At 40.3% G+C, this 13,260-nt stretch overlaps 1 protein-coding gene across 2 annotated transcripts; it reads right to left on the bottom strand.

Moving 5' to 3' along the window:
* Nucleotides 1-3,078: 3,078 nt before the first annotated feature.
* Nucleotides 3,079-6,962, bottom strand: ARF6 (ADP ribosylation factor 6). 2 transcript variants are annotated; one of them, XM_015096683.3, is made up of 2 exons: nt 6,901-6,962; nt 3,079-6,800 (listed from the first exon to the last, which is right to left on the bottom strand). In XM_015096683.3, exon 2 carries the CDS (start codon nt 6,324-6,326, stop codon nt 5,799-5,801), a length of 528 nt encoding a protein of 175 aa, XP_014952169.1. In that variant the 5' UTR covers nt 6,327-6,800; nt 6,901-6,962; the 3' UTR covers nt 3,079-5,798. The 2 variants fall into 2 exon arrangements, with proteins under 2 accessions (XP_014952169.1, NP_001156020.1); NM_001162548.1 differs by lacking the exon at nt 6,901-6,962 and having other exon boundaries at nt 5,799-6,326.
* Between the last annotated feature and the right edge of the window lie 6,298 nt (nt 6,963-13,260).

The following is a 13,260-nucleotide window of genomic DNA, read 5'->3' as shown; positions in this document are numbered from 1 at the left end:
TGATCCTTGCTTCTATAACTCCTTTAACAAATTTGGCTTTTGCCCTTACATCCTATGACTTTCTGAGGCCAGTCTATTCAGATGTAATGGGAAACAGCTTTCATGCTTATGACTAGCCAGTTTCACATAGACCCTTCTATGAACAAGAAGTATTTTTATTTTTTAAAGCTCACTTGTAAATATCCTCCATAAAACTTACTTCCATAACTCCTAAATCATTTTAGGTTCTAAGATAGTTAGGAATTCCCACATCCTACTATGTATATAGTATAGAACAATTTTTCTATGCAAGTAATAATTCACATGTAAATTATTTTTCCTAATTTATATTGATTAGAGGAATAGTGTTGTGGTCCGTGAATAGTACAATAAGAAACCAAATACCATGCATTATATTATTTTCCAAGTCCAAATAAAACACTTCCTCTTACAAAGTTTCATAATTAAAAATACTGGATTCAGGACTTGATTAAAATAATACCAACTGAATAAAAGCCACAGTTCAATGATGTTGTCAAACTATCCCAAACTAATCCAGGTTACCTGGAGGAAAGGCACTTTGAGGAAGGGTACGAAAAACATGCTTAACTTTGATATCCAAAGACCAGTGAAACGACCATAAAAATAAGAGAAATATTTTTAATGAAATGATTCACTAAATTTTTAAAAATGTGAAAACTGATACTGTAAAACTATGGATTTCACACACTTCATCCAGCAAGAAAAAAGCCCAGGTTAGACTACTCAAATACAAGTCTCAAAGATCACTACTTGTTCAACTGTGGTAAATTACATGTGCCACTGTTTCCTAAAGTTTTGATTAGACTCATTTAACAATGGTCTTTTGAGGGATTTGCTCTATATTTTGGTAATGCTTTTAAAATTGGGCTTTAGGGAATTCCTTGGTGGTTCAGTGATTAGGACTCCATGTTTTCACTGCCGAGGGCGTTTTCAGTCCCTAGTTGGGGAACCAAGATTCCACAAGCCTCGAAGTGCAGTCAAACCCCGCCCCCCCCAACCCCGTGCCGAAAAACAGGGCTTTAAATCTGGGGTCAACAAACATTCTCAATCAAGAGCCAGATAAGTAAATATTGTAGGCTTTTCAGGATACTGTCACATATTCTCATTTGGTTTTTTTGATCAGTCTTTTAAGATCCTTTAAAATGTGAAAAAACATTCTTAGCTCTTAGCTTAGTCTCTATAAAAACAAGAGTAACTACATTTGCCCTTGGCCAGTTTCCCCACCCGTTTTACACTATACATATTATCTTTTTGTTACTATGTCAATTTCATTGATATTAATTTTTCTGCCTTCAAATCTTTGTTCAAAAGTCACCTTCTCAATGAGTACTTCTCTGGATACATGCCTACCGATTCCCTATGTATATATATGTGTGTAATACATATCACCTAACATTTTTATCACTCCTACCTCCCAACACCAATATAAATTCCATAAAGGAGATTTTTGTCCACTGATATATATTTTTTTCTTCACTGTCCCTAGAACAGTGCCAGGCACATCAGTGGGCTCTCAGTAAGTAAACTTACACACTTAGAAAAACCATGGAGGAAATAACACAGTTGATCCTAGAACAACTTGGAGGTTAGGAGCACCGACCATCTGTGCAATGGAAAATCCAAATCTTTGCATAATGTAGTTGCACAGTATCTGCTGATTCAACCAACTCCAGATTATGTAATACTGTAGTATTTACTACTGGAAAAAAACCCATGTATAAGTGGACCCACTCATATCCAAACAGTTCAAACCCATGTTATTCAGGGTCAACTGTATATCCAAATGAAGACAAGAGAAAAAGTATCCAAGAAGACTGACAAATACTTTTTTAAACATTGTTTCAGGCAGTCATAAAACACTTTAAAATTCAAAAGTATTTTCTTACTGCCAAAGAAAGTAAGGTTATTTCTAGACTAATTCCCTGGAAGTTTACCATTACTTTGGCTTATTTAACAAATTTCAATTGTTATTCCTAAACCCCTCTATTCCACCTCTTTGACCTCACCTCTATGTATTCCCAGCCCATTCAACTCACTTATCTAGTCTGGCAACTTTCAAGTTTAGCAAAGCAGGGAGGGAAAAGTTACTTTGCCTCTTTTATCACTCCATCTCCCAACATTCCCTTCTACAAATTTCATAATATTGTAATCTTTCCTACTTTGTCTTTACCATTCAAAATAAACAAAGCAAAAGAAGATTCTAGTGAATATTATATTCCAAACACATTATACTCAGTGATTATTTCTAATTGCTGTATGTGGTTTTACAATTCTTACCTCTAAGGAAAAATCTGCCTTACCACCACTCATATACTCGGCAAGGTAAAGAGGAAATAACTTTGGGAATTCAGGAAGTTTCACCACCATTCAGATTACAGCTATAATACTCCTAAGCTTATATTAAAACATAAAAACTAAGATATAAAATATCCTCTACTACTATCTTTGATACTTGATAGCCATTAATAATATTAATATGGGAGTTAAATTATACGAGATCAAAGATATTCTAAACAAACTACTAAGTTAATAGTAGAAGACTACTATTCTTTGCTAAGAAGGAATGCCCACAAAAAAAGATGTTTTAAAAAACCCTTTATATGTTATTTTCATGTTTTATTTTCTAAAGGGCTACAATTCTGCCATGCTTATAAGACAAGCAGTCTTGGTTTTTAAAACACAAACTTTCTAAAATCCAAGTCAATTGTCAACGATTAAAACTATGCTGTAGGCTAATTAAGAGACACAATTCTGTTCTAAAAAAAAAGAAGCAGCATAATAAAAACTGCTATAGAACTTTCACTTTCTAAATTTTTCAACTGTTTTTGTGTCCTAAAAGTTATCATAAATTCAGATTAAATTTGGTGGAACTAAATCAGCACAAAATTTCCTTGACAGCCAGAATCACAAGAACCAAACTGAATTCTTTTTCTTCTTACAAAGGCTAGATGACTCCCAAATTAAGTCACTTTGCACCATACATCCCTGGAGAAAAACATGGCCCAACACACATGTCCCACTTAATCTAGTTCAAACGAGTAACATAACGTGAGAAACTGCACTGTGTAATTCCTTTATTTTCTGCATATTAGTGCTTTACCAACACTACAACCATAAAGAACACAATTCCAAGTACTGTACTTTTTAGTTTGGGGAGATCACAGTCTACAGACTCATTTACTTATATTAGACAAGATTAACCCATTCAACTTACTGCAGTTTTTAAATGCACATAAAATACAGAAATTGATGCAATTAAACAAAATCCTCAGGATCTTATTTCTTAAATTCTTAGATTGTAATTTTTTTCTGCAGGCTTAATTACCGGTCCCCATGATCACCAATGGTTATGGCTCAATTTAACTACACCAATTTATCAACCTTTTATATCCTTAAAGATAACATAAGTGAAAATTACAATTTCTTATCAAAAGGTTTAGGGTTTTCCAAATTTCAAATATTTGCTCCCCCTCCTCCCCCCACCTTAAGACATTTCAAATAAACTAAAAATAACCACATCTCACCTGCAACATTCCTTAGCAATCACTTGATGTATAAAATTTTAACTATGCTCCCAGTTATTTTAAGACACAAAAATGGCTGCCTACCAATGTCTTGTCACAAGTTAGAAATACTACATTTAAGAATTAACATGAGGGTTTCAAGTTTCCTCCAGTTTAGGCATTTATACCTTTGTGCTTGTCTCTTCAGGATGTTACTGTAATATTGATATTTGTATAACCCATGTTTATGTACCTTATATGTAATCATTTAAAACACTAGTAATTAAATGTATGATGGAGCTTTGGGAATTTTAAAAGCAACGAAAATGTTCTTAGATGTGTGTCAGCTTCATTTCCAGAGATACTTCTACTAAAGTGAAACTGAGAACTTGATACTTTAGTTGCATTTTGAATTCAAAAATCCCTCTGCACCATTAGGAGCCTACAACATAGCACCTTTTCTCATCTGCTTTAAGTAAAACGTTTGTCAAGAGTTTTACTTTGAAGAGTTAATTTTCTATAGCCTTGTATTTCTCATACATCTTTGGTAAAAGCTCCATTATACAATATGGCCAAAGCATGAAGGACCAATACTGTCCAATCATATACCATGATATCCCGTTCAATTTTTGTTTTCAGACACCCTCATAAACAAAACCCACTTCACCTTTTCCTGTAAACTGCGTTTGCAGTCTACATTTTTGAAATTCCCTAAGTTTTAATTCCTTGAGGATCTCTACAATTAATCCTTAAGGCTATACGAGAACCAGATGCTGCTACACTGTTCTATACCAAGCATTAACATTTGGTTCAAAGTTTTATCATAGTGGTCTCAATAATCTAGTTACTGGTCCTAACCAGCTAAGCAAGTAATCTTGTTAAGATCTGGGTATCACCAGCAAGCACACTGCTTACACTTGAAGAAAAATAAGTTTACATTCATTGTCATCTGTAGGTTCTTCTTCTACATCTTACTTCCCCTTTGTCATTCCTCAAGTCTACACATCATTCATTCATCACATTTCCTTCCTTAAAGGAGATAGTGTATTTTTGAACCAACAGGATATCTATTTGCATGAGTTAATCCAACAGAATACTTTTTATAAAACATCTTTTCCAGTGTTCTAATTAATGGATATGGATCACTCATTTACTAAAAAAAAAAAAAGACATCTTCAGGTTAATCAGTTGCTGTAATGTGGAAACAGGTTTTTTTCAACTAGGTAAAAGGTGCATATAATTTGAATTGTTAAATAATTAATTAATGAACAAAATAACCATTCCAGTAATTTAAAATCTACTGGTCTTTAGATATTTGAAACATGGTAAAAGGATATATTCCAGTTTTGCCCAAAAGTCACTTAAAATATCTACAAATATTTCATCTGAGTATGTTATACACCATTATTGCTCCATTTTCTGGAAGAGTATGTTTTTAAAGTTAACAAAGAGGGAAAACACAGCAAAGTTGCTAATTTTGAAGTGAAAAAAAATCTGCGTCCTTGACAGGTTATATTTTCAGTTTTATGCAGTGTAAGTTAGCTTTGCAATGGGGAACTTGAGTTTTATCCTTACTCATGCATGATGTACGTTTCAGAACTTAATAGCTGAAATTTCAAAGAACTGCTTACATTATCTGTTTAACATACTGATGTGCAACTGGAACATATTACAAGGATATTACTCATTATTTGCCACTGTGGGCTAAGTTTACTATACTGGTCTTAGATATAAAAGGTCACATTTGAATTTACTTAAAGTCAGAACTCATAAGAGGGGGCGAAAAGGCCTTAAATATAAAAGACAAACAGCAGTTTGATTAAGCAATAATTTTCAGTTTACTAGATGAAACAGACTTGCAACATAGTCTGCATGAATGCAAAATAAGCCATCTACAGCAAGTGATAAGGAAACTGGGCAAAAAGGAAAAAAGCATACATTGGAAAAGAAGATTCTCTCGAGATAAAAAAATCAAACCATTATTATAAAGGAATTTACCAAGAACTGCTATATTTCCCCCATCCCATTTGCTGGAAGTCAACAAGAGCATCTAGCACTTTGTGTTCATGTCAAAAAGTCAGATCAGAGCATCCTAACGCAAAGCAAAAAAAGAAAGAAAATCCCTAACCCCCTCCCCCAAACCGCAGAACTGTAACTCCAGAGTTCAAATTCAAAAGAAGAGAAAGTGGCAATTGAAAGAGGTGATGGTGGCGATAATCCTATGAATGGGTTTTTGATTTCTCTCCTTTCCGGGGGATGGGTGGAGAATGCTCATTAGGATTTGTAGTTAGAGGTTAACCATGTGAGCCCCTCATAGAGTCCGTCCCCCGAGGTGGCACAGGAGGGCTGCACATACCAGTTCCTGTCCCGAATCCGGGTCAGGCCCAGTTTCTCCTGGATCTCGTGGGGTTTCATGGCATCGGGGAGGTCCTGCTTGTTGGCGAAGATGAGGATTATGGCGTCCCTCATCTCCCGGTCATTGATAATGCGGTGCAGCTCCTGGCGGGCCTCGTCGATGCGGTCGCGGTCGGCGCAGTCCACTACGAAGATCAGACCCTGGGTCCCGGTGTAGTAATGCCGCCAGAGCGGCCGGATCTTGTCCTGGCCGCCCACATCCCATACGTTGAACTTGACGTTTTTGTAAGTCACCGTCTCCACGTTGAAACCCACAGTGGGGATGGTGGTCACCGACTGGCCCAGCTTCAACTTGTACAGGATGGTTGTCTTGCCGGCCGCGTCCAGGCCCAACATGAGGATCCGCATTTCCTTGTTCCCGAAGATCTTAGATAGCACCTTCCCCATCGCGTCGGAAGAGCCGGGGCCGGGGGCATTCAGGTGTCCCGGGTCCCCTCCGCCAACAACGCCGCCGCAGCCGCGAAACAGAAACGGAGCCTCCCAGTCGCGAGGGCGCCCGTGCGGCCTGCGTGGGAGTCGCCTCCTCTGGGCAGAGGCCCGGGCCCGCCGCTCACTCGGGCATCACCCACCACACAACTTGATTCCTCCAGGCGCCGCGGCCGCCGGGCGCTGAGTCTGCGCCGGGAGAGCCGCCGCCCTGCTGAGGCGCGGCCCGGCCCGGAACTGCCCTTCCCCCCGCAGGCGCCGCGCGAGCGCCGCCGCGGTTCCCGCTCCTCCGCCTTCTCCTGGAAGACTGCGGCCCTTCGGCCCGGTCCCCGGTCCGCGAGCACCGCGCTCACCACCGACCCAGGCCACCCGAGAGGCAGCGCGGCTCTGGCGCCCGGTCAGGTCATAGATCCTCGCGGGAACTCGGTGCGCTGCCTGCGGAGACACAGAGAGGGAAAAAGGAGTTACTGCGGGAGCCCCAGCGGAGAGTGGAAGCCGAGGGGGCCCGCCTCGTCAGCTCAGCCCAGGAGGTTACCTCCAGCCGCCGCCCCGCGCGCGGGCTCCCTCCGGCCTCCACAGCCTCCTCCCAGTTCTGCCGCTGCCGCCGCCGGAAAAGGCGCCGAGGAAACCGCCTCACTTCCCCTCCCGACTACGCAGGCGCAACAGAGGGAGTCCAACCGTTCGGGCAAGAGCGACCTCTGTAAGGAGAGCGGCCCGCGCGCCAAGCGTCGGGGCGCCACGCGCTGGGGGCGGGGCTACGGCGGCCCGGAGGTCTCGCGGGTGCGGCCAACCCGCACCCCCGCGAACCTGGGACTCTGACTAGCTCCCACCTGTCTGTCGCTCCTCTAGCGATTCCTTCCTCTATGCGTTCCTTCTTCTGCGCTCTCACTTCCTCCACTCCCAACTCGATCCAGGGGAGCTGATCCTCTACGGAGCTCCAAGGGGTGGGGCTCACGGACCGCCCGCTCCCCCAACGAACGCCTTCCCCGTGCTCCTTCCAGGCCTGTTCGCAGACCCCGATACCTGCCTGATGCTCCGCGAGGTCCCTCCAGCCTGCCGCAGCCTTCGGGAGCCCTCAGTCTCCCAGGGAAGCCGTAGCCACGGTTTTTACCTTTCCCCTGGCCCTCTTTGGCTTCCTTTTATCCCTCGTGTTCTGTGCGTTTCCTGAAAGACACGTGGGAGGCAAGTGGTTCGCGTGGAATCTGCCAGTCAGTGCGGCGCTTTTACTGGGCTTCGGTTTGTTCTCAAGCCCGTCTTTGGGGCATTTGAGCCCAATCTCAACACATCTCGGCAGGACCAGTCCACGTTTTTGTTTTGTGTTTTTTTAATTACAGTATTATCAACAGTTTCCATGCTTTTTCAGCTTTTTAGGAGGTGATAAATTTTCATGTATAAATATTATCATCTTTTAGTGTAATTAATAATAACTTCTTACCCAGCCACTCATTTGGAGAAGGAAATGGCAACCCACTCCAGTGTTCTTGCCTGGAGGATCCCAGGGACGGGGGAGCCTGGTGGGCCGCCGTCTATGGGGTCGCACAGAGTCGAACACGACTGAAGCGACTTAGCAGCAGCTGCAGCAGCAGCCACTCATTCTCAACTTTAAGAATTAGAAAGACTACTTCTGTTGCCTCGATTTGAGCATTTAACCTTACTGAGTTATCTCATGTTTAAACTGAGTGTACTACTGACTTTGCTGTCCACAAACCCTATTTGAGGGTTAAGTAATAAGTATAATGTTTGTAGAAAACTTAAGGAAACCTTTTTGTGTCAGATGTTTATTGGTAAAGCTAGACCTAAAGTGAAAGCTGGAAATGAACGAAAAACGGGAAAATAATGTTCTTTTTTTAAAGAAAATGCTGTAATAACATAAGGTAACATACTTCTTTCTTCACAGTTTAAGAAAATGTGATAGTGGTAGATGGGTTAAATGATAACCTCATAAACGTCAGCCTGAAGTAAATTTACTTACCAAAGTTATTAATATTCTAGCAGTGATTTACTTACCATCAGCCTGAATATGCATGCACTGTCTTAAAATTGAAAGAAAGATTTAGAGTCAGAAGATTGGGGTTCAGAGTGTCACCCCTCCATTTCATAGCTGTGAATCCTTTCCTCTAAACCTTTGTAAATTCCATCTTCTTTAAGCTGTTGAAACAGATGAAAAATGATATCATCTAGAATGAAAGTCACTATATTGATTGTCATGAACAGTCGTGTCCGACTCTGTGCGACCCTATAGACGGCAGCCCACCAGGCTCCCCTGTCCCTGGGATTCTCCAGGCAAGAACACTGGAGTGGGTCGCCATTTCCTTCTCCAATGCATGAAAGTGAAACGTGAAAGTGAAGTCACTCAGTCGTGTCCAACTCTTCCTGACCCCATGGACTGCAGCCCACCAGGCTCCTCCATCCTTGAGATTTTCCAGGCAAGAGTACTGGAGTGGGGTGCCATCACCTTCTCCAAGGAACACTGTATTACATACTTTAAATATTTTCCTTCAACCTGCACAACAACCATGTGAGGTAACTTTAAGTATTAGTGGAAACTGAGGGTCAGAGAGGTTAAGTAAGTTTTTGAAGGTTCTAGTGTTGCGATCAAATGGTGAATCTATGGCTCATCCTCTTAACCCAAATTTATGCTGTCTCCCTGAGAACTTCACACGGTTGGTTGGAAGCTCGATTATGTTATAGTTGACTCTTGAACACCATGGGTTTGAATGGCACACATCCACTTGTATCAGTACTTGGCTTTTTTATTTTTTTTTTCGGTAGATTTGTAGTATGTTACTACACAATCCGGGTTGGTTGAATCCACATGTGAAACCTGGGATATGGGGGGCTGACCTAGAAGTTATCCTCAGAATTTAGGCTGTGTTGATGTGAGACCTCCAATGTCCCTATTGTTCAAGGGTCAACTGTATTTCTCAAAATGCTTTATAACTATTGGGTTGGCCAAAAAGTTCATTCAGGTCTTTCTGTACAATGATATGGGAAAAACCCGAACGAGTTTTTTGGCCAAGCCAATATAAATACGGTGCCATCAGTTCAGTTCAGTTGCTCAGTTGTGTCTGACTCTGTGACCCCGTGGACTGCAGCACACCAGGCTTCCCTATCCATCACCAACTCCCAGAGCTTGCTCAAACTCATGCCCAGCGAGTCAGTGATGCCATCCAATGATCTCATCCTCTGTCGTCCCCTTCTCTTGCCTTCAATCTTTCCCAGCATCGGGGTCTTTTCCAATGAGTCAGTTCTTCGCATCATGGGGCCACAGTATTGGAACTTCAGCTTCAGCATCAGTCCTTCTGATGCCATAGTAATTATTAAAGTTCCATAGTAATTATTGTTTGAGGAAGGAATTTTTTTATATGAGGCAGTGACTATTGTATCTTGCTTCATTCCAACATAATAGTTTTCTCAGAGCAGATTCCAGTTCTCCCAACTAGATGGAAGATTGATTTTCTGGGCTTTTACTTATTTTTCAGTGAAAGGTGTGATATAATTAAAAATGGAAGCAACTTGAAGCACTAGCATCTACCTGGCACTGGCACTGTGCTAGGGCTAAAACAGTTCATGTTTGAAAGCCAACTTCCATTTATCTTCTAACAGAGTAAGTGAAGAAAAAGACTTTGCATTCTCCACATAATGTCCCCAGTGACAGCATGTAGGTCTCAGGAGTTCAGTCATTATTTACTGAATGAATATCTTTTATACCACAGAGGAGGTAAAACAAAGAAGGAAGCACACATACAATTTTTATCTGTGGTTTGAAATAATAGGTTAGTCAAGATTTTCATACAGTGGCATATCTTACAGTGGCTCTTCATGTAAAAAATTATACAATAGATTATTTTAAGTAATGATCATAAAAAAAACAATAATAACCAGAATATACATACAGTGAAAAATTTTAACTCTATATATGCACACTTTTTAAAAAAAAGTGAACTTCACTAAAACCAAAATATCTGCAAAAAGTAACAATTTAGAGAACTACTAAATCATCATATCACTGATGAAATTTTGTTTTCTCGACACTTTCTTGAAACAATTGAAAAAGTAAATTTCAATTTAAAAAATATTATTGTCATTCAGTGAAATATTTTATAAACTAAAATTTACATTTATAAAATAAAGTATTAGATTTCTCAGTTTGCATTTTATTTCACTGTTTTAAGTTACAGACACAAATGTAAGATCTAAAGACTAACTCCTATAGAAAACTGGATCTCTGCTTTTAACTCAGCTTGCAAATGAAGAGATTTCTCCAGCTTGCTTTCAAACAAGACTTCACTTTTAAATGCCATTTCATAATGCCTAATCTGTTCAATATCATGTTTATTGTATCCCTAACTAAAGCATCATCTTATAAGAAAAATATTTACTTTCATAAAAGGACTTAGCTTTCCACTTTAAAATGAAATAAATGTCTTCTTTAACAATAGCACCTCATGCTATTTACCCTTATTTCTGAACTCCTATAACTGAAAAGTCACTCACTTTGTATGACTCGGTCGTATCTTTCTATTCCATGCAGGGTCAGGGAAATTCTGGCCACACATTGAGGGTGGAAACCAAAATGATAGTTCACTCCCTCTTCCCATGTCAGCTGAAGAACTGCTTTCTAGTTTTTCCTCTTTAACCATTAAAAAAAAAAAAAAAGTATATCCCTATCAAAACCTTGATAATTACTTTAGTTATGCCTGAGTATGAAGACTTTCATTTTCAGCAATATTAAGAGTGGAAAAGATGTAACTAAAAACAAAAGTTTAAACTACAGTTGATATTTTAGCAAGTAGTTTAATAGTTATGTCTTCAGACCATAAAAATAAACACTGGGGCAATGAGGTCTAGTGGCACAAGTGAATACAAAAAGCTAAATTACATCCTTAACTTACTCCTAATACTTCTCGATTTAGGTTTAACTTGGGTAATTTGTTCATCCTCATTGATCATAAATTTATCTGTTCCTGCATTAGAGAAATCTCTCTTAATTGATTAGGGCAGTTTATGTTATTTCCCTTTTCAGTTGAAGGAGCTGAGGCACTGAGAGGGTAAGCAACTCCTTAAGATCAATAAATGGTTCAGAGGAGAGTTAACATTTTTTTTTGATCCAAGTCTGGTGTTCTTTTCTCTATTGTGTGAACCCTGGAAGCTGGGTTAGATCAATGGTTTTCAACTCCAACTGCACATGACGATCAGCTGGGGCATTTTTAACTATAAATGCTTGAGCCCCACCCCAGGTCAAATTAAGTCACAATATCTGTGATAGAAGTTCTGCCCACCAGTATTTTTTAAAGCTTCCAGAATGATTCTAATGTGTAGCTAAGATTGAGAACCACTGAATTAATTAATTAATTTGGGGCTCCAAAATCACTACAGATGGTGACTGCAGCCATGGAATTGAAAGACGCTTACTTACTCCTTGGAAGGAAAGTTATGACCAACCTAGATAGCATATTAAAAAGCAGAGACATTACTTTGCCGACTAAGGTCCATCTAGTCAAGGCTATGGTTTTTCCTGTGGTCATGTGCGGATGTGAGAGTTGGACTGTGAAGAAGGCTGAGCACCGAAGAATTGATGCATTTGAACTGTGGTGTTGGAGAAGACTCTTGAGAGTCCCTTGGACTGCAAGGAGATCCAACCAGTCCATTCTGAAGGAGATCAGCCCTGGGATTTCTCTGGAGGGAATGATGCTAAAGCTGAAACTCAGTACTTTGGCCACCTCATGTGAAGAGTTGACTCACTGGAAAAGACTTTGATGCTGGAAGGGATTGGGGGCCGGAAGAGAAGGGGACGACCGAGGATGAGATGGCTGGATGGCATCACTGGCTCGATGGACATGAGTCTGAGTGAACTCCGGCAGTTGGTGATGGACAGGGAGGCCTGGCATGCTGCGATTCATGGGGTCCCAAAGATCCGGACACGACTGAGCGACTGAACTGAACTAAACTGAATTAATTAGTAACTTCCTGTCACATCAAAAGTTCTATAAATTCTGAATGCTATTTATTTTCTTCAAATTTCAAAGCTTGGACTAGGACATCGATTAGTAAATTAATTGAGCCCAATTCACTTCCCCAAACCCCAGCTATCAGATAAACAGGAAAAGGAATATCTATTTGGCCCCTTTCATCCTATTTTCTACCTAAACTGTGATTAAGTCAAATAAGAGAAGTGTCTGCATACCGGGCAGCCAAATGGAAACTATCCACAGACAAGTTTTAGTCTAGAGCTTATGACTTTGATCATCCTATGGTTACCAACAGTTCTGTCTTACTTTCTCTTTATTTAACGGTGTTGACTAACTGATGAAAAAGTGAAAAGTGAAACTGTTAGTTGCTCAGTCCTGTCCGACTCTTTGCCAACCCATGGACTGTAGCCCACCAGGCTCCTCTGTCCATGGAATTCTCCAGGGAAGAATACTGGAGTGGGTAGCCATTTCCTTCTCCAGGGAATCTTCCCAACCCAGGGATTGAATTCATGTCTCCTGCATTGCAGGCATGTTCTTTACCATTTGAGCCACTAGGGAAGGCTATTTATAGATTAGAAACCAAATAATTAAATGGTTTCAAATGCTACACATTGCTCTTTCAAAGAGAGAATAAATGGATGAATGAAAAAGTCAGTAGGAAAGAAGCAAGAAAGGAAGGAATATAGAAGGGAAAAGGAAGGGAGGTAGGGAGGAGGGAAGGAAAAAAAAAAGGATTGTATTGAAAAGCAGAGCTTGGCAATGTTTTAAATTGATAGGCTAACCTAATCAAAAACCCAGTTTGGGGTTGAAAGGAAAAATTCCTTAGAAAAGCATAATCAGGTCCTCCTCCATAACCTTTTCTTTTTTTAAAATGTTGTTTTATGTGCACCAAGAATAAACAGTGGAACAGTTTTTGCTATTCA

Source organism: Ovis aries, chromosome 7 (genome assembly GCF_016772045.2).
Source record: "Ovis aries strain OAR_USU_Benz2616 breed Rambouillet chromosome 7, ARS-UI_Ramb_v3.0, whole genome shotgun sequence".
Classification (NCBI taxonomy): Eukaryota; Metazoa; Chordata; class Mammalia; order Artiodactyla; family Bovidae; genus Ovis; species Ovis aries.
This window is presented reverse-complemented; position numbering and strand designations above follow the sequence as displayed.

Coding starts and splice junctions, on each gene's coding strand:
- ARF6 (XM_015096683.3), bottom strand. CDS start 6,326: ATGGGGAAGGTGCTATCTAAGATCTTCGGGAACAAGGAAATGCGGATC.